This window comes from Ambystoma mexicanum, chromosome 10 (assembly GCF_040938575.1).
Source record: "Ambystoma mexicanum isolate Mex_15411 chromosome 10, UKY_AmexF1_1, whole genome shotgun sequence".
Classification (NCBI taxonomy): domain Eukaryota; kingdom Metazoa; phylum Chordata; class Amphibia; order Caudata; family Ambystomatidae; genus Ambystoma; species Ambystoma mexicanum.
Window position 1 is genome coordinate 1,321,094,373 of NC_090932.1, and position 21,896 is coordinate 1,321,116,268.

Here is a 21,896-nt window from a genome sequence, read left to right on the forward strand (position 1 = left end):
GGATTTTTCCTCCATCTGTCCTCCATTCTCCACTTTTCTTTTTTTAAGGCGGTAAGGGTGTTATTAAACTATTTCTGGTGGTTGCCATTAGATCTAACTGTTTCGTTCTTAAAGGGTCTATTTGATCCACCATTAGGTTGGCGTGATGTGAAAAGTTTGCAATTAATTTTTCGCAGGAATCCTCGTCATTAGTCTTTTAATGTATTGAGTATACATTGTTCCAGATGTGCTGGCTTGATGTTTTTGTAATTCCTATTTTTAGTCGGTACATTCACTTTATTTCTTGGAGATGTATTTAGTGTCAACGAGAAGAGGACGGTGGAGTGGTCTGACCAAATACAAGGTTTGAGTTGGAAGTCACTTGTCTCCAAATTGTTGGTGATTACTCAGTCCAGTTGGTTACCATTTACCATGGTAGCTCCGTGTTCCTAACTCTAAAGTCGATGTTGTTAAGGATTTCCTCTAAGTGGATGGCATCTTTAACAGATGGTACAGGAACGCCAAGAATAAAGTCCCCCAAGACCAGTGTTAGTGTTCGGGCCCTTCAAGGAGTTTCATTGCTGTGTTAAATCTTCATTAAACTCCGAAAGCAGGGATGGTGGTCTGTATATTCATTTGTTGGGGTGTATTTGAGATTTTGCAGCCATCGCTTAAGGTGGTTGCTGGAAACATTTCAATTGAGTCTCTGTTGATTATGGCAACTCCCCCCATGCCAGTCTCCCTTTCTTTATGATTCATCACATAGCCCTCTGGAGCTGCTGTGGTGCATGTTGGTCCTACAGGATCCTGCAACCATGTTTCTGTGATACAGGCTAGATCAATGTCTTCCTCTCTAATTAAGTTGTGTATATCTTGTGCAAGCTTGTTGAGAGAGCGTGTGTTGAACAGGCACATTTTCACTTGTCTTGTCTCGCCTTGAGTTTTTTTCATTGATTGGATTGGTGTATTTTCCTACCTTCGCCTAATGTGCTCTATTTGCTTGATCGCAGTGTGCTGGCTGTCTAGTGGTAAATGTCAGGCTTGTTTTGGAATTATCTCTACCCATGACCTTGTGCACTACTTGGCGTGACATTTCTAGACGAACCTGGGGATCAGTTAATCTCCTAGAGGGCTGAGGTACTTGAAGCCCATTCTTCTTAACGTTAGGAGCTTTGTCCAGTCAGGGTTCAAGGACCAGGGTTACTGGCCTACGGACGCTTGGGACAGCGAGGACGGCGCAAGACAGGCTTATCTTCATTCAATTGCTTTCATCGGCTGTGCGGACCCTCGCAAAACAGTCTGGTTTTACAAGTTGCTTTGCTGCTACGTGCTGCTGGAATCACTCCTCAGGTCCTTTGCCCCCCTATCCCTGCTTTGGGGGGATCCTGCATGAGGGATGAGTCGCCTGCTTATTTAGAGAGGCGAATAACTGAGCCTATTAGAATCCTGCTTGAAAGTGGTTGGAATCCGTCATTAATAACTTTTTTTAAAAAAAATGTTTTTATGCAGTATTGCTTTGTGCAATGTGTATGCCCATTCTGCTATGTTAAGGTTTTGACTGTCCCTCTATGATATATCCACAGTATTAAATGGAAATAAAATGGAGTTGGCCTACCACTATCCATCAAGTAGTTGAAATCCATGGATCTTCTTTTATCAGGCATTATTGGTTTAGATAATGACACCCACATTTAAGGTAATTGAACCTTAAAACTGTGTAGCTACAGAACAATTGTAAAACGGTAGTCTAGGTCTACATGTGCTTAGAATACTGATCTATTCATGATGTAAAGGGTTTGTCTTTTTATGTTATAGAATTATTCTACTGCATGTGGATTGGCTAATTAATTGTTTCTCTTTACATCCTTAGTATCAGGTTGGGCAACTCTTTTCTGTGGCAGAAGCCAGTAAAAATGAAACTGGAGGTGGTGAAGGTATAGAAGTTCTAAAGAATGAACCATATGAAAAGGATGGTGAAAAGGGACAATACACACACAAGATTTATCATTTGAAAAGGTAAGTCTTGTTTGCTTTCAGGTAAAAGATTTCCACTAACCCAATGATGACAAATTATTCTGTAGCCATGGAAGCTTAGATGAACAGTGCATATTTTTACAATATTGTGTTCCCCTTTGCCAAGACAACAGGGAAAATTGTACCCTTATTATTGAGAAAGTTGAATTTCTTTCTGAGATATAGAAAAAGTGGAAGCATGTGTGTATGTGCAGTTCCTCCAGGAAACGTGCACCATCTTTTCGTACTTCGGTCCCTTATGTAGGTGGAGCCAAGCTGGAACTATGTGGATTATATTAAGGCATGGATTTTCGACTAATTACATTAGCTTCTATCCCTTTCACTTGATTTGATGCATTCCTCCATCCTGTCACTGCTACCTGAGGATGTCCCTTTTTTGTATTGTCCCTTAGCTCCTATAGTTAATCCTCCAACCCTTTCCAGCAGAGAGCAAATTAAGATGTTGAATTATTCCAATACGTTGAACGGTCTATTTTATCCACCTCTTCACACGCGGCAAAGTTTACTCCATCCATGAACCAGGAAGGGCATTTCCCCAAGTGGAAGAGTCACCAACCTGCCATGGTGTTGAAAGTATGGTGCCTTACTCTATCTGTAAATCGATAGAAGGAGCAAGCAGTCCCCTCTCTGATGTTTTTGGAGAAGTGCACACCTAGCCTTATTGGACTCTTAGGGTCACTCTAGCTTAGTTCTGCCTTTGAGCTGCAATTCCCAGACTGACCACAGGGAGAGACCTTCTGATCCATGAACTGCAGGAGGATCTACCATTAGCCAGGGATGCTTCATTTTGCACATTGCTACTGCAGGCTTTTGACATCCACACATTGAGAATGTTGATTACTTTAGGGATGCCCTTGTTGCAGTCTATTTTTGGTTTGCAGAGTTTGCTATCCTGTGTGACCCAAATCAATCACAGCTGCCAGTGTTCATGTTAACATTGGCCATTCTCTGTGGTATAGGGTGAACCGAACACACAAGTCAGCTATACAGTTGAACCCCTTTTACAATGTTGATTAACGTAATCTCAATGAACCAGAATGTGGTGAAAGATACAGAGGAAAGCATACTGTGGCCCAGGAAGACCCTGAGCTGTGTGACACCTGCAGGAGCCAAAGAGCCTGGGAGTTTCATATTCGCTCTACTGCACAGAGCGAAACACCAGAGCTGCGGTGTAGCAGCAACATGAGAATTCAGCAGGGCAGGTGCCTGAGGATAGATGGTGGCAGGGCCACAGTGAAGTATCTGTTATGGACCATAGGTCCAACCAACTTCACAGAGAATACAGAAGGTGTTCTGTTCCCCTTTCAAACATGGAGAGGAAGCGAGAAACCAAGAGGGTGCTAGAGACTGAAAGAAAACAAACACTGCCGAGAGAAAGGCTCCGGTGACTGAGTACAAGCGAGAGGTATTCAGAGGAATCCAACTCAAGACAATGTTCTTCCCAGAGGAAGAAGGTAACTGGGAGTAAAGGAGTCACGGGTGGCCTTGAAGAGGGAATCATTATGGTGTAGAGCCAACTCGTCTCAGTACTAGTTTTGAAAAGATGTTATTCATGAAATAAGCCAGTTTTAAGGAGTAAGAACATGAAAGAGGAAGCTATTTCAAAGCTTAATAAAGAGAGTGAAGAACCCATGATTGCTATATCCTGGGAAAAGGGAAAAGAGTCTAAAGTAAATTCAAAGTGGGGTAACCCAAAAGTACAAACTATTGAAAGGTTGAATGAAGAGAGAGATAAGCTAATTATATTAATACCTTGGAGGAGTGGGTTGGGGGGAAGAAACCAGTAGTACATGATAGACATATATACCTCCCTGTATACAAATGGGGATAATAGCCCCATGCCACGAATATAGTCAATTAATATACTGAGACCTACAATCAAGAGGGTGAAAGTTGTAAGAGATATAACAAGGCGATTCCTAAAGGAAAGCTCACAGGCCCATAGGAAGAGTTACAGGGACTGATCAAAGAAGTGACGACAGGATATTTAAGTATCCTATACCAATTTATAGACTGATACTAGAAGGATCCTAAGAAGAAGGGAGTCATTATCATAGCCTTGGTTAGTTTATATAGTGTTAGGGTCAGTTAGGGTCGATTTGGACAGTGTACTTCTTTATTTGGGCTTCCACAAGAGACTGACCAGCATATTAGCTAGTAAGTGGGACAAATCGTGAGATTCAGTCACTTCTCACGAGTGGGCATCCTCTTCTTATGAGACTAGGGAGGTGAGCTCACTTCGCAATATTCTGCCTAGTAGTGGCAGAAAGCTGGATCTCACAAACAAGAAGCACGATTCAAGAAGTATGCCGAGCCGAGCTGTGGAGGAGACCAAAGGAAAGCACAGAAGCCATCCTGCACTGAAAAAACAAAGTATTGAGATGAGACACCAACCCAGTGACGTGAATCCAGGAAGGTAACGGGAAGTGCAGAGACTGGGGGAGAGGGGCGGCTATATAGATTGGCTACACCCTAATTGAAAAGACTATGAAAAGAGTGAGAATAACTAGAGAACACCACATACTTGTCCCAGAAGTGCTGAGGACGCCAAGAAGTGTGTAAATAACTATGGGACTCTTTTTAGTCATCCCCATAATATCAAAGAGCATAACAGGAGTGAATCCAAACTCTGAGTACATTACACAAATCTTGGGGGATAAATGGAGAAACCAGGATTCATAGGATTTAGTTTCTTAGAGCAAGAACCCATACTACTAGGAACGAAAGAGGCAGAGAGACTGTTTGTCAACAGGAACCAGACCGAGAATAATCTACTGGTCAACAACCCTGAGGGTAGAATAATACCAAAGGAGCAAGAGAGACTATAGCCTGAAAGGATCAAGACACAGAAGTAGTTAGGGGTCAATACTCGTGCAGAACGAACTTTGAAGAATCTAAAAGGATTATCCATCAGGATGTGGAAAAATCCTATGAAAGAACTAAGTGAACTTGTGAAAAATATGTTAGTTCAGTATTCCATATTAAAACGGAATATGTCTATTGGGAAGTTAACTTTCAAACCCCAGGAGAAGGGTGTCATTCTCCTGGTCTTTAGTTGTTTGGAATTAGTGGTAGGGTCAGGATAGATGAGTTTTGGGATTGAGGACAGACTTTTTGTATATGGACGACAAGTACCCTCGTTTTAGTTGTTAGGTGGGGCTACCCTTAGATTAGGGAAAGTTAGGCCTTTTCCCTTTAATTTTAATAAACACAGTTGAAACATGGTGAACCCTAGTCTGTTTCATCCTTCTGACCCGGCACATAAGATAGGTAGGGACACCCATAGTGATATGGAAAGTACGGCCTACAATTCTTACTTCAATAAACCATCCTGAAAATGCCACATGAGAGTCTGTATCCACCCTTTGACTCACCATACTTCACTTTTATAAAGATCTACCAACATTTTTCTCCAGCATTGGGTCTGGCATGGATTTACATGCTCATGAATATTCCCCGTCGTCAAACCGGGAATCTTCTGTAAAATAAGACAGTTTCACTTTCACTTACAAACTGTCTTTCTCCCGTAAACCAATCACTGAGATCTGGGTCATACTGCCCCCATAGTTATAACCCAGGGGGCACTGGAAGTACAATGTACAGGGTGAAGCCCTAACAGGCTAATGTTTAACACAAAGAGGGAGGGCAACACACAACTCTATGTAGTTTTAGAAAGGGCAGTGAGGAAATCCCTCAAACGCAGTGAGTAGCGCAAGTGCAGTGACCAAGGAGATACAGAGTGGGTAAGAAAGACAGAAGGATAGGTGGAGAACAACTTCTTGTCCCTGTTGGATCCCAAGCTTGGGAGAACTTTCCTTAGAGGGTTGGTGTAAAGCTTACAAAAACGGGACAGTAAAAGAAGGCAAAGAGAAGCCATTTTTGAAAAAACTTAACAATTTTGAGATTGTTAAACTCCTGTATGTCCCAGGTCACTGGAATCCTCTCGGAGGAATGTGGGCAAAAAAGAAGAAAAATGTTAAAATAGAGTTTACACCTAGGACTGAGAAAACAGACGGTCCGAACTGTCTACTATGGGTACACAATGCTTTATTATCCCGTAGACAGGTCAAACTATCCCAGGGTAGCTCAAAGTTAAGAGGCTCAAGACAATGTTGTAGTTTTTAACTAATATTCTGCAACATGTATTCCCTGATGGGGGTGAGCCAAATTTCAAATGAAGACAAACACACAGCCCACGTAACCCGTCCTAGGAAGGTATTGGGTAGTAGGGCGGGACGTTGGACCATAGTAAAAAACATATAATATAACATATAACTTATAATAGGTTGTTCATGGTATAGGTAGAGTGAATTTATGGTCTCCCCCCATGTAACAACCGCTGTCTACCGGTTTCAGTGGTGTATATTTCGGTGGAACCACTTTCGTCAGGACAGTCTTCTAAAAACAAGAATACTTGGTGAATCAGTCACCATTTTCTGCCACAGGGTTCATGCTTTACCCTGCTTCTTAGCGCCAATGCAGGGAAGTTCAGGAGGAGAACCTATGGACAGACAAGAAAATAATCCATGGTCACTCCCCAGACACTGCCACAGGCTCAAGTGCTTGGACACACCAGACAGAGTATCTATGTCTCCCTTACAGGTCAAAGGAACTCAGACCAATCCATTTCACACACTAAAGATACAGTAAAGTACAAGCAGCAAAAAAGTTCTTCTTCAGGAATCCGGTATAGTGCAGAGCTATTAATTAATCATGTTGTCTTAGGTTCTATCTGTGTTATCAGATGGTTATACATTGGTTTTAAGCTAGGTGACAAACCTCCACCCAACAACAACAAAACACACACACGGATTATAGTCATGCAGGCTGTGTACTAACCTTCCGGCTGCAGTGGGCGCATTCTGCAGTTCTAGGTAGTTGTGGGCAGAGTCTCATTGGTATGCTCATTAGTCCATATCAGGGACGGTATCACGAGTGAATTATTGTGAAGGTAGAGGAGAAATGGAGAGAAAGCGGGCAGTTACTCGTATGGCGATCTAAAAGTAGCCCCTCCTTCCCTCCATCCATCTCCTCAGTGTAAATAGAGGAATCCCCAGCCGGCAAATTGTACTTCTACAGTATTGTTGCCTGAGGTACACGAAAACGGTCTGTATGTTTGAAGAGGTCGGGCTAGGGGGCATACTTTGTGCCACCGCGCTCTGCCCCTTAATCTTCAGAGGCAAGTCAATAATAACGGCTCGCAGTATCTGCAGTACTTACTCGCTCTCACGAGTGCAGCCAGAGGCTGAGTCCCCGGCGGTCTGCGGTTGCTGCGGCTGAGTCAGCTAGGGGATAGAATTTCGCAGCGTCATGTGTACAAGTCACGTGTTCGCGAAATCTGTTGCGTTGTGTACGCGAACCCGGAAGCTCGTGTCTTGGCACTATGCAGCTTGGGAGAAAGAATATAGGTCAGGCAAAGTCAGGCTTGACAGAGAGGGGATGTTTTCGGCCGGATGTCATGTAGGCAAAGTCCCTCTACTGCCCCCAGCCAATGACTACCCTCTCCATAAACCCCTCCTCTGGTAGCCATCTTCAGATTTTTACTGCACATTCAAGTGTTGGGAGTCCTCGTGTTTTGCTGGGAGAGCTTTTCTACATTTTCGCACTTTTTCGCTGAAAAAGTTCCTAAATTTGTCAATCGAGCCCATGTGCTCTTTCATTCTTTGACCGCCAAGCAGGGATCCGTTTGTCAGCGTCTTTTAACGTCCCTCAAGGGCAAGAATGGACGAGAGTTTCATCGAAGATTTCACAAGGCCATTGGGCCTACACTGCATTCCGGACGGAGGACGAGGAGGAGGACGAGGACGATTAGGATTCCCTCTTCAAGCTCTGCTTCAGCTGCACATTGAGGAATGTGTTTGTGGAGGTCAAACACTCCCAGTGCCTCTGTTGTCTCCATCCGTCCACAAGGAAGCTGATTGGGAGATCTGTCTTGGTTTCTCCAAGCACACCGTCAAGGATCGTCACAGTAGGCTGGCGGTGTGGCTCAACGCCAAGGCCTCTACCCTGTTTGGCAAACAGGGCCATGCCTCACCCAGGACCGGCCGGGCCGAGGAGCGGGCTTCTAAGTCCTTTGAGGGCTCTCCATACATGGAGGCCCAAGACCAGGCCAAGCACTGCAAGTCTGTTTCCGTCGGGGTCGCTGCAAAGCGGGTCCTGCGACGAGAAGGGCACGCTCATCTTCACCGTCTGCCTCCATCTCAAGTCATCGATCCAGCTCCTCCTCGAAGAGGACATCGGCTAACCCAGTGAAACTGCGGGAGAAGCCGGAGAAGACCAAGTCGATGTCATGTCCCTTGCCCCTGGCCCTCACTGGCAAGTCAGCCTTCCAGTTAGGGCCAGGTCAAAGGCCTTAAAACCTCTGGTGCCATGCTCATAACCATTTGAAGACCAACATTAGAATGGGACTATTTACTTGGGATTATTTAACTTGGGGGGGCGGGGGTACAGCCAACATGGAGGCACATACATAGCTCAGTTACAAGGAACTGAGCTATGCGGTCTAGTCTTTTGGGTGTGGCAGGCCTGGGACTACTTTACCTGGACTACTTTGGGTGTGGCAAGCCTGGGACTATTTTACCAGGACTACTTTACCTGAGACTATTTAAACCGCACCCAAACAGCAGAACATGCTTTGCATTATTCTGCTGTGGGCAGTGTAACGCTCACTGTGTCCAGTTCTTTGATGCCAGCTTCCTGAAACCAAAGACCTGCAGAGAGAGAAAGAACACTACGAAACTTACCTGGAACAGTATCCTGTCTTCAATCCATCACCGACTTCAGTTCCACTCACCTGAAGGTACAAACTCCATCATCCGGCACCGCATGCATCCTGGAATACCATAACCTGGAAAGAGGAGAATGAAAGACAGCATTAATAAGTGTTTACTCACGTTTCCTCCTGAATGAAGAAAGCCACACAATTCTTAGCTGGGTAGTCATCTCCTGGTCAGTATCATTGCTGGAACATTACGGCGCTCGGCGAGGTACATTGCAACCTGCAAGGAGAGAAAAGACACAGGTTAGCAATATAAAAGGCGAAACAGCGCCGCGCATCGCGCATTACTCACCGGACAGCATCGCGCACACTGCGCTTTCGCCTACCGGCCCATGCTCATCTTCAAACTGCATGACAACACCAAAATACCTTTCCATACCTAAAAGGAAAGAAGCAGGATACTATTATTCGAACCAAGAGGAACCTAAGAATTTCAAATAAAGACTGTAAAGCAGCAAACCCACGGAGTCGCAGCAGGCCTCGATTCCCACAGGGGGGCTTGCACCAGTGAAATAACTTGGTCGCTGCTCGCCCCCCACATCTACGCGCCCCTGCCCAAGAGGCGCAGGACGGAGAATCCACCTTTTACAATATTAAGGTGAGGAGAGGGCCAAAGGGGGAGGAAGGAGTTGAGGCCAAGGGAGGTGGGAAAACATAAAGACAATCTGGTATTGAATCCAGCTCTCCTATATTGCAGACCCATCAGAGGCCTTACCAAGGGACCGGGAGAGGGTTTGAGATTGCAAATCCTCCAACCAGGGCTGGATGGGATCCCAGTGGATACCAGGTGAGCGTAACAGTCGCAGGGTAAGATGTCCGACCTGCCTTTGAAGGCCCAGGTTGTCCAGGTGAAATCGTCTACGATCGAGCTGGTGGCGGCCGCCCTCTCGAAGGTGAAAGGGGCTTACCTGGTCCAGGGGACCCCGACCATCCCCCAAACCCCCTTCCCAGGCGGGAGTCTTCGGCCAAGCCACTGGAGAAAACGCCCGAGAAGAGGATGCCATCCCTGAGCCCAAGGCCGAACCCTCTGGATGCAAAAAAAGGGTGGGGGGCGCGGAGGCCTCTACCGTGCACGGATATATCTTCTTCAGATGAAGAGGACTTGGTGTCCATTCACACGGTCCCCGAGGATGTGGGGAACGAGGACGACAACGGCAGAAATGCAGAGGGGGACGACGATGGCAGGAATGCCGACGGCAAAGATGTGGGCACTGGGCCCAGCAAGCCCATCCCCCGACAACTCCCAGGGACGTATCGCTGTACATCCTTTCAACTCTCCAATCTGTGGTGTCGGAGATCCAGAAGAGGATGCCTACGGCACCCCCAGTGCGGGCCCCTGTGACAACGGGCCCTCAACCGGCAAAGAAGAGAAAACGGCACCCTACACTGCCTCATCAACTGCCGCACATGCACTCGCCCCCTAGGGATACAGGGACGGACACAGCAACAACGGACTTCCCCACCCCCCTGACGAAGTGGGATTGTTCCACGCCATGGTCACCCGCACGTCTGAGCTCTTCAGCTGTCACCAGAAGAGACCAAGAAGGAAGGTTTCCTTGATCAATGCCGTGAGGCCAAGAGGAAGATCATTCTGGCGGTGCCTCTCCTGGACGACGTTTGGGATGAAGGCCTGGTGCTGATGAGAAATCCCACTTCGGCCCTGGCGAAAAGAGGACAGGCTGTAAAAGAAATACTGGGTGCCTGAGTCTGCACCCAAGTGCCTGCGGTCGTAGCCCTCACCGGACTTGGTGGTTTCGGCGGCTGTTAGGAAGAAGTCTTTAACTCATTCATCTTCAGCCACCGTTCCCCCGAACAGCTAGGCAAAGAAGTTGGACGCAGTGGGTACAAAGGTGATCTACTCGGTGGCAACAACGGTCAAGGCAGCGAATGCGCTTGGGACCCTGGCCAGATAAGACAGGGAACTGTGGTATAAGATGGCCCCGATGCTGGAATTTCTTCCGACGACAAACGGGTAGAGGCGCTGGAGATCCTCCAAGAGGACGAGATGGCATTGGATCATGCCATCACCGTGGGTCTGGACATCGTGGCCCCAGGGATCTGAAAGATGGGGAACAGTGTCTGCCTTTGCCGTTGTTGCTGGTTGAAAGCCACCAACTTTCGGCAAGAAGTTCAGACGAGGGTCCTGGCCATGCCTTTCGACAGGGACAATCTCTTTGGGAAGGCCGCCGACTAATTATTGCAAGCCTTCAAGACCGACATGGAGACGGCTCCATGCCCTTGGCACGCATCAGCAACATTGTACTTCCTTTTGTGCCTCAGGAGGGTAATCCGGCAGGTCGTCCAAAGGTTTCACCGGGGGATCATCCTCATGCCACCAGCCCTCCCGTTCCACGACACAGGAGGCCTACAGGTGTCGTTCCAAGGCTTTCGGACGTGGCCGTCGTCGTTCCCAAGGTGCACGCAGGCCTCGAAGCAGGATTTAACTGGCCAGACAGTCGGGCGCCCACCCATGCACCAAGTTGGGATACATGGCTGGCGGCCTCCGCCAGTGAGTGGGAAAAGATCTCCACCGACTGATGGGTGCTGGACACTCTTGCCCACGGACACACTTTAGAATTCCAGCAGAAGTGTCTGCAGATACCACCAGTGTCCCGGCAGGAGCAGCACATCCCTTGGCTCCTGCAGGAAGTACAGGCCATGTTATGAAAAGGGACGATAGAGCTGGTTACAAGGCAACTCCAGATACTTCTTGGTAAAAAAGACCAGAGGCTGGAGACCTGTTCTCGACCTGCAGCTTCTCAACAAGTTCCTCAAGTTCCAAAAATTCAGGATGGTTATATTGCAGCAGATGGTCGGCCAACTGGAGGAAGGAGACTTCCTGACATTGCTGGATCTGGAAGATGCTTACTTCCATGTCCCCATTCACAAGAAGCATCAGAAGTTCCTGCGCTTTGTCGTACAGGGAAAGCACTACCAGTTCAAGGACCTTCCCTTTGGACTGAAGTTGGCACTCGGGGTATTTACAAAGTACCTGGCATCAGTGGCGGCCAATCTGTGTCTACAAGGGATACATGTGTACCCGTACCTCGATGAATGGCTCAGAAGTCGCTGTCGAACACATGAAAAAGACTGTCTGGCTGCTGATAGCTCTGTGATTCTCAGTGAACTATCCAAAGTCCTGCTTGATTCCATCACAAAACGCGCTATTCCTGGGCTCCAGGCTCAACACGGCCTCCTGCCTGGCAGCGCCTGCCTGGCAGCCCCCTCAGAAGAGAGAGAGTAGCGGCCATACTGGGCAAGGAGCAACAGCTGTTGGCACTGAAGATCACCACGGTACAGACAATCAAGTCGCTACTTGGCAGACCTGATCGGACTCTGCAGGTTGCGGATGCGACCCCTTCAGGAATTCTTGGACGCTTGTTGCATCCAGGTGTCCGAAAGCTTTGCAGACAAGATTGTTCTCGATGAGGAGTTCCGTCGAGCAATAAGGTGGTGGGGCGTGCGCTCCAACATCTTCGGGGGGATGGATTTCCAGAGCCCCCACATAAAGTCACCGCGATGATTCCCTGGAGGGCTGGCGAGCATGTGGCTCCCAGAGGAGAGAGATCTCCACATTAATGTCCTGGAACTGCATGCTGCGTTTTGGGCACTCAAGTCGTTTCTCCCATCCCTCAAGGGCACAGTGGTTAGGGTCTTTACTGACAACACCATCACGATGTTCTGCATCAGGAAGAAGGGGGGCACCAGATCTCCAGCACTCTCCAGAGAGGTGCAGGTTTTGTGGCACTGGGCCAGGAGATGGTCCTCATTCCTTTCGACCTGGCGGGAGTCAAGAACATCGTCGTCGACTGCCTCAGCAGGGAGCTGCAATCTTGCCACGAGTGGGAGCTTCGACAGGATCAAGTTGACGGCCTCTTCCTCAAGTGGGGCAGAACCCAAATCAATCTGTTTGTGAAGGCGACAAACTCCAAATGCCAGAGATTTATCAGAAAGTTCCACCATCTGAAGAGTATGGGGGATGCGTTATTGCTGTGGGAAGGCCTGTTCCTGTACGCGTTCCCCCCGCTGCCTCTCCTGCTGCGAGTCATCAATCAACTCAAACGGTGCCTATGCAGGATGATCCTAGTCGCCCCGGCGTGGCCAAGGCAGATTTGGTACCTGGACCTTCTCAGCCTGTCAACGTTACCTCCAGTCAAGCGGCCAGTGGTCGCGCATCTGCTCGCCACGGAAGAAGGCGCAATCCTACATCACAACCCAGGATAGCTCAACCTGAAGGCCTGGCTCCTGCAGCCTTAGAGTTCGGTGGGTACGAGCTGCCGGCAGACTGCAGGGAGGTCCTTGCCAGGGCCAGAGCGTCATTGACTCTTAAGTGCTATGGGCACAAGTGGAAACTTTTCCAAACGTGGCTCTGAATGCAGAAGATCAACCCTCTTAGGGTCACGGCCCCGCAGATCCTTCCATACTTGTTGTCTTTGGCCAAGGCGGGGATGGCACACGCCTCCATCAAAGTGCATCTGGCAGCTATCTCCGCTACACCAGGTCTCCGGGACTGTCTTCTTTGGTCACACCGTCTAGTCAAGGAGTTCCTCAAGTGACTGTTTCGATCGTTCCTGCTGGTGAAGGCACTTGCCCCAGCACGGGAACTCGAGGTGGTTCTGACGAGGCTCATGGGGGAGGGGGGGGGGCCTGCGAGCCTACGCATCAAACCCCTCTCAATTTCCTTTCGTGGAAAATGTCTTTTCTTGTGGCCATCACCTCTGCCCGAAGGGTAGGGGGAGATCCAGGTCTTGTCCTGCAAGAGGCCTTCTCCAGCATGGGGTCTGGCATGGATTCACATGCTCACATGGTCATGAATATTCCCCGTCGTCAGGCTGTGAATCCTCGGTAAAGAAAAAATCAGTATCCGTTTCGTTTCTGATCTGTCTTTCTTAGTAGTAACTAATCACTGATCTCTGGGTCATACAGCCCCCAGCCAATGACTGCCCTCTCCCTAAGCCCCACCTCTGGCAGCCATCCTCAGATTTTTACCGCAAGTTCAAGTGTTGGGAGTCCTCGTGCTTTAGCTCTCACGTTTTTGCTGCGTTTTCGCGCTTTTTCAGGAGATTTTCTCATTTTTTCGGTTTAATCGACCCTCAAGCTCCACCATTTCTACTTCCGATAACGGGGACCCCTTTCGGAATTCTTCTACGCCCCTCAAGGGTGAAGTTTTCATCGAGTTTACGCTTCTTGGAGGATTCCGGAAGATCTGCGGCTTACCTCAACGGACATGGCCCAGGACAAGGGAAGCTCGACGCCCGGATCCAAGCTGTTCAGGTGCTGCCCTGGATGTGAATTACAAAATGTTTTCAAGGAGGACGAGCATTCGCGATGTCTCTACTGCCTTCATGAGGACAAGACGCACGTGGAGAAGGACTGTGCGTTCTGCAAGAACCTTTCGGAACGGACCAAGCAAGATCATCGTTCCCGCCTCACCGCCTGGCTGGAGAAGGGCACAGCAGGTGAGAAGGCGAAGCCAGCGCTCTGGTTCGGGGAAGAGGAAGTCCGAGAACCCGGGTAAGCTGCTGGAGCGGCCCGGTCGATCTCGAAGGGACCCGAGGGGGAGCGAGGCGCTGACCCTCCCCCCAAGGCGAAGGCCCAGGATGCACCTAAGGTGGTGAGGGCTTTGATCCAGCCGGCATAGGCCTCTATCGAAGTGGTCGCTGCGGCCCTGGCGAAGCCGGCTGAGACTACGCCAGGGGAGACGGCCTCTGGGCCCAGAGTATCCCTGCCACCGCGGAGGGAATCCTCTTTCCATTCCAGCCCATCGTTAAGACCCCCGTGGAGACCCCGGCAGAAAAAGGGGGGGGCGGTGGCCATTACAGACTCGGAATCAGCCTCTGAGGAGGATCTGGTGGAAACTATGAAGGGCCTCAAGGAGAGGTTCGAGAAAGTTCAATCCCAGGAGAAAGATCCTGCTGAGGAGATTGAAGATGGCGACTGTAACGCTCACCTGATTCCCACGGAGGTGCTGGTCTTGGCAGGAAGGTGTCTGCGACTCGAAAAGTGATGTGCAGGACTCGATTGGCTTCTGGGGTCGAACCTCTTCTCACTGTGTGTTGAACTCGAAGGGTGAGGTTTCTGCAGGTGAAAGAATATGGGGGTTAAGGGTCTGGTTGTTGAATGTCCCTCTCTCTCTCCCTCTCTTCCTAGCTTCTCCGTAGAGCCCCCAGGTCAACGTGCTCACCTTAGATAGGTGAATGCTGGACTCTCCATCTGCGTCTGGTGCAGGGTGCCATTGCCAGTTCCTTCACTGGTGAAACATAGGCCTCTTGAACTCAGAGGATCGTTACCGTTGTTAACTGCACGAGCGGTGAGTTTCCGGACACCTTTTTAGTCTTTATAGTCTTTAGGTGCGTGGCACGTTAATATTGAACAGGACTCTGTATAATGCTTTTCCCTTTTTGTCTTGCAGGACTCTGGAGATGGAAGATGGAGTGAAGCGCCTGGAAATGAGTAAGTAAATGCAAGCGCTCAAACTGTCTTTTTCCCTTGCTGCTTAGTTCGTGCTGAAGAGACGCCGGAGTATTTGCAGGCGTTCTATTGTGACGAGCGCGATGGGCGTAAGTAAATACCTGTCTAATGTCTCTTTTTTTGTCTTCACAGGCGGCGATGCAGCGTGAAGAAATCCGGAATTCGCGGAGTGCCGGTAAGTAATAACAATGCTTTTGTCTTCACAGGCGGAGGTGCAGCGTGAGGAAATGGCCTCAGCCGATGGATCAGGTGAATAAGCACTGCGAGTAAAGGTTGCCTTGCTAACCTGTTGTTTCTTGTCTTTGCAGGTGCTGTTGTTGACTGGATACAGGAATGGTAAGTATAATTCTTGCAGGTTCAGGATCGAAAGAAGAAAGGCTGGAACAGACTCGGTGAGCGTTCTGCTGCAGATGCAGAATAACGCGAAGCACGTTTCATCTATCGGGTGTGGTTTAAATAGCCTTGGAGTGATGAGGCGTCTTCCTCCACGGCACCGCCTAGGTAAGAAAAGAGTTCCAGTTCTGTATCCAGGGAGTGGAGCGTGCCCCACCCAGGTAAGAAAGTAGTTCCTGTTCACAGAGGACTTCTAAGTGGCTGGTAAGTAAGCAGCATGGTCTGCTGCAGGTAAGTCCACCCAAGCATCTTCATACATAATATGAGCCCGGCGCTTCCAGTGCCGGGACCAATGACTTTGATGAGCCTGGTGCCACCGGCGCCAGGACAAGGTCCAAAAGGTCCCAGTGGGGACCTGCTGGTGCCTAAGATAACGGTTAGGGGCCTGCTTCCAAGGATGTTGGGCTGTTCCTGCCTCCTTGGAAGCAGTGATCATGAGAGCGACGACAGAGGCCCGGTGGAGCAACCGTCCCTCCCGTCGCAGCCATTGCCAGAGCCTCAGGATAGCTTGGCGGCCATTTTGTTGGCAATCCAATCCTTATGTACTGAGATAAGGACGAGGTTACCACGGACCCCGACGGAGGATCCTGAGCCAGGACCGTCGGGAAGCCCCCCGAACAAGCGGAGGAGAGTCCATCCCGCTCCGCCCTTCGTGCCCACAAGGCCTGTAGACTCCTCATCCCCCTCGCCTGACCCTCGGGATGATACGGCGACGGACGACGACAGTGGCAATGATACGACGGACATTCCTTCATGGCCCCCCCCCTCGGGCCTCACCGCCCGACGAAATTGGCTCCTTTCACGCCAGGGCGTCTGAGCTCTTCCAACTGTGCCCGGAGGAACAGAAGAAGGAAGGCTTTCTTTATCAACGACGGGAGGCCAAGAGAAAGACGGTCCTGGCAGTGCCGTTGCTCGACGACATCTGGGACGAAGGGCTGGCTGTCCTCAACAACCCTTCTACGACGCCCGCCAAGAGGACAGGTACGAGAAGAAGTACCAGGTCCCTGACGCCGCCCCCTTGTGCCTCAGGGCCCAGCCTACGCCAGACTCGGTCATCTCGGCAGCGGCCAAGAAGAAGGCAGCGGGTGCGGCAGCATCAATTTCCACTTCCCCGCCAGACAGCGAGGGCAAGAAGTTGGACTCCATGGGACGACGGGTCATTTCGTCAGCGGAGACGACGATTAAGGCGGCCGATGCCTTGGCGATCGGGGCCCGTTACGACAGAGAGCTTTGGTTCAAGTTAGCTCCCCTGCTGGACTTCCTGCCGGACGACAAGAGAGCGGAGGCCCTACAGATTCTGCAGGAAGGCGAGGTGGCGTCGGATCACGCCATAACTGTGGCAATGGACATTGCTGATACCGGATTTCACCAGATGGGCAGCAGGGTTTGCCTACGACGACTAGGTTGGCTCAAGGCTATGGACTTCCGCCAGGACGTTCAGACCAGGGTGTTGGATATGCCGTTCGACAGCAGCAACCTTTTTGGGAAGACGGTGGATGAGTCGCTCCAGGCCATCAAGACCGACTCAGAGACGGCCCGGGCCCTAGGGGTACTTCAACAACGACGGCCCTTTCAGAGCTCCGGAGGCAGACAGGGTGCCTCCAAGGGATCCAGCGCTGGCTCTTCTACATACTACCAGGCGGCCCGCTCCTCGTCCCAGGAGGCCTACAGAGGTCGCGGCAAGCAAAGAGGATCCCGCTGTCGTCGTCAAGGAGGCCAAGGCGGCAAGGCCTCCTCCAAGCAGGACTGAACCGACCATCGCGTCGGGCCCCCACCGAAGCACCCCGGTGGGAGGCCGGCTGACGAAGTTCGTCAGCGTATGGTAGTCCATCTCCACCGACCGTTGGGTGCTGGATACCCTGGCCAATGGGCACTCGCTGGAATTCCAAAAGAAGTGTCCTCGCATTCCTCCCGTGGCCAGGAAGGAGAATCACGTCCCTCAACTGCTGTTGGAGGTAAGGGCGATGCTCAAGAAAGGTGCCATCGAGCCCGTCCCCAGGAGGCTCCGGGGCTCCAGTGTGTACTCAAGGTACTTCCTCGTCAAAAAGAAGACAGGCGGTTGGCGCCCCCAGCCTGGACCTGCGTCGGTTAAACAAGTACATCAAGGCACAGAAATTCTGGATGGTCACCCTCCAGCACGTGCTGGGACAGCTGGAGGAGGGCGACTTCCTATCGTCGTCAGACCTGGAGGATGCTTACTTCCACATCCCCATTCTAAAAGGACACAAAGTTTCTCAGGTTCGTGGTTCAGGGACGCCACTACCAATTCATAGCCCTACCGTTCGGATTAAAGTAGGCACCCAGGGTATTCACCAAGTGCCTGGCACCAGTGGCACCGCGGCTGCGCCTGCAGGGGATCCACATCTACCCCTACCTGGACGACTGGCTAATCCGTGCTAGGACAAGAGAACTTGCTGTCGAGCACACAGCGAGGACCATCCGGCTGCTCACGGAACTGGGATTCGCCATCAACTACTCCAATTCCCACCTGGTTCCGTCGCAAGTAGCACTGTTTCTGGGAACGAAACTCGATACAGTGGGGCAATTGGCCTCTCCGTCGGAGGAGAGGACGAAGGCCATTTTGGGCAAGGTGCAACGCCTGCAAGCCTCGGACGTGGCCAGGGTGAGGTCCATCAAGTCCCTCCTCGGGATGATGTCCTCATGCATCTACCTTGTACCCCTTTGCAGACTTCGGATGCATCTGCTACAGGAGTTCCTCGACGCCCGCTGGTTTCAGGCGACGGACTGCTTCGAAGACCGGATCCCTCTCGACGAGGAGTTCCGTCGGGCGATCCTATGGTGCGGTACCCATGCGCACCTCACGGCAGGCACGGACTTTCAGACCCCGGCGTTTCAGGAGACGGTGACGACGGACGCCTCCATGGAGGGTAGGGGGGCCCACACCAGAGATCTCCACGCAAGAGGCCTTTGGTTCCCGGAGGAGAGGTCTCTCCACATCAACATTCTGGAGCTTCGAGCAGTGTTCTGGGCGCTCAAATCGTTCCTTCAGTCCATCAAGGACAAAGTGGTGAGGATCTTCACCGACAACACCACCATGATGTTCTACATACGGAAGCAGGGAGGCACCAGATCCCCGGCCCTATCCAAGGAGGCCCAGGATCTGGGGCACTGGGCCGTCGCCCAGGGGATGTTTCTGGTTCCCTTCCACTTGGCAGGAATAAAAAACACCATCGCCGACTCACTCAGCAGGGAGCTGCGCTCGTGCCACGAGTGGGAACTACGCCAGGACCAGGTGGATCGGCTCTTTCGACGATGGGGCAAACCCCGGATCGACCTCTTCGCAACGGCGACAAACTAAGTGCCGGAGGTGCGCCAGCAGGTTCCCGCAGCCGAGGAGCATGGGCGATGCTTTCTCGTTCCCTCGGGACGGCCTGTTTCTATACGCGTTCCCTCCGTTGCCGTTGCTGCTCCGTCTCATCAACCAGCTCAAGAAGTCCAGGTGCAGAATGATCCTCGTTGCACCGGCGTGGCCGAGGCAGATCTGGTTCCCGGACCTTCTGGACTTGCCAACGTCCCCACCAGTCAAGCTGCCGGCGGACGCGGATCTTCTCTCCAGAGAAGGAGGCGCCATTCTTCATCACGACCCGGAGTCGCTGCACTTGCAGGCCTGGCTCCTGCAGCACTAGAGTTTGGAGGGTACGATATCCCGGCTGACTGCAGAAAGGTTCTTGCAAAAGCCAGGGCGTCCTCAACTCTCAAGTGCTATGGACATAAGTGGAAGAGGTTCTCTGTCTGGTGCTGTGCACCGAAGATTAACCCTCTGCGGATTACGGCCCCTCAAGTACTGCCGTACCTACTGTCGCTGGCCAAAGCTGGACTGGCTCACGCCTCCATCAAAATACATCTGGCTGCCATCTCCCGATATACCAGGACTACGGGATGGGCGTCCTTGTGGTCTCATCACCTGGTGAAGGAATTTATGAAGGGACTATTCCGATCGTTCCCGCCGGTGAAGGCTCCAGCCCCGGCGTGGGAGCTTAATGTGGTGCTGACCAGGCTCATGGAGGCCCCATTCGAGCCTATGCATTCGGCGCCTTTGAAGTTCCTGTCGTGGAAGACAACGTTCCTCGTGGCCATCACCTCCGCACGACGAGTGGGAGAGATCCAGGCCTTATCTTGCAAGCCTCCATACTTGACTTTTCACGACAGGAGGGTGGTGCTGAGGACGCACCCCTCCTTCATGCCCAAGGTGCCGTCGGACTTCCACCTCAACGAGCCCTTGGTGTTACCAGTTTTCTTCCCGCCGCCTTCGACCCTGGCCGAGAGGACTTTGCACTCGCTGGATGTAGCTAGAGCGCTGAAGTTCTACGTGGACCGCACGAAGAGTTTTCGGAAGACGTCACAGCTGTTTGTGAACTTTGGGACTGTGAATCAAGGGAAGGCTCTCTCGAAGACTTCCATTTCCAGATGGCTCTCCGGCTGCATCATGCACTGTCACCGGTTGGCAAACCGACTGCTGCCCGGCCGTCCGAGAGCCCATTCGACCAGAGCGATCGCTGCTACCACGGCGTTCCTGTCTGGTGTGCCCCTGCTGGACATCTGCAGGGCGGCTATGTGGAGGTCGACGCACACCTTCACAGGATTCTACTGTGTCGATTGGGACTCCAGGGAGGAGTCCAGGGTCAGCCAAGCAGTGCTGCGCAACCTGTTTGCTTAAGGTGAGCCTGGTGAGGAGGTAAGAGATGCTTAATGTTGACTTGTTGTATTGCTTAATGTTGAGCCTGTTGCCACCTCCCGTGGTTGTGCATGTGTGTACTGCTATGTATTCTTTTATTCATGAGCATGTGAATCCATGCCAGACCCCATGCTGGAGAAGGAACAAGTTACTTACCTGTAACTGTTGTTCTCCAGCATGGGTCTGGCATGGATTCACATGCGAACCCTCCCGCCTACCCTTCTGCGGCTCTTCACTTGGTCATACTGCCACTTTACGTGCTACCAAATCTGAGGATGGCTGCCAGAGGCGGGGCTTAGGGAGAGGGCAGTCATTGGCTGGGGGCAGTATGACCCAGAGATCAGTGATTGGTTACTACTAAGAAAGACAGATCAGAATCGAAAAACTGATACTGATTTTTTCTTTAACGAGGATTCCCAGCCTGACGACGGGGAATATTCATGAGCATGTGAATCCATGCCAGACCCATGCTGGAGAACAACAGTTATAGGTAAGTAACTTGTTCCTTATCTGACTTGTCACGACACAATGGTGGTGCTGCAGACGCACCTCTCCTTCATGCCAAAGGTTCTGTCGGAATTCCACCTCAACGAACCGTTGTTGTTGCCTGTGTTTTTTCTGACACCTTCGTCGCCGGCGGAAAGAACTTTGTACTCGCTGAATGTGGCACACACAAAGAGTTTCCGGAAGACGTCTCAACTTTTCGTGAACTTTGGTCCTGTGAGCCATGGGAAAGCTTTGTCCAATGCTTCCATTTGCAGGTGGCTCTCTGGCTGTATGACGCACTGTCGCCGGTTGGCAAACCGACCGCTGCCCGGCCATCTGTAAATACTGGATTCAGCCATACAGCACACTCTTCAGGCAAAGGAGGTGGCACAGGACTGCTATTTCATTCATCCTGTGTGCTTGCTTCCTTACCTACACCTCTTACCTTTTCATCCTTTGAGTATCATATTGTACAATTAATCCATTTACACTGACATTTCTGACTATCGCCTTACTGGTCCTCCGTCTTCCTTTTGTGATTACCTGGACCTTAATTCAAATTCTACCTCTTGACTCTCCATTTTTCTGCTTGGCTGAATTGAACCTCCACCTTTCATCAACTCATGTATGCTGTCCCTGCCTTCCCCCACTCCAATTTTATCTTCTCCAATAACTACCCCATCTCATATATTTGGTTACTCACGTAACCTATTCTCAGCTTACTTATCTGATTCCCCAATTTCCATCTCATGTCTTCAGTTCAGACCACTCTCTTCTTACCTTTTCTTTTCCCCCCCTCTGCTTCCCATCTCCTCCCCGCACTTACTTTCGCTGTTATCTCCATTCTCTTCAATACTTCTCATTTTATCCAAACACTTTCAAAATCTCTTCCTCTCCTCTGACTCATCTCATCGTTCTGTGGAATCTCCCTCAACCTCTCAATGCTGATCTTCTGGCTACCCTTGATCTTCTCCACCCTGCATGCCCCTTTCACCCTTCTCCAAAGCCTCTGCAACCTTGGTTGACACCTGACCTCCTCCTTACTACGATCTTCCCTTC

The 21,896-nt window shown here is 50.7% G+C and overlaps 1 protein-coding gene across 1 annotated transcript in view; it reads left to right on the plus strand.

Moving 5' to 3' along the window:
* Window positions 1-21,896, plus strand: part of PITPNB (phosphatidylinositol transfer protein beta) — a 915,448-nt gene that overhangs the window by 134,372 nt on the left and 759,180 nt on the right. Inside the window, exon 4 of the mRNA XM_069619364.1 lies at window positions 1,850-1,995. Coding sequence (XP_069475465.1) covers window positions 1,850-1,995 — 146 coding nt within the window. The remainder of the gene's footprint in view (window positions 1-1,849; window positions 1,996-21,896) is intronic.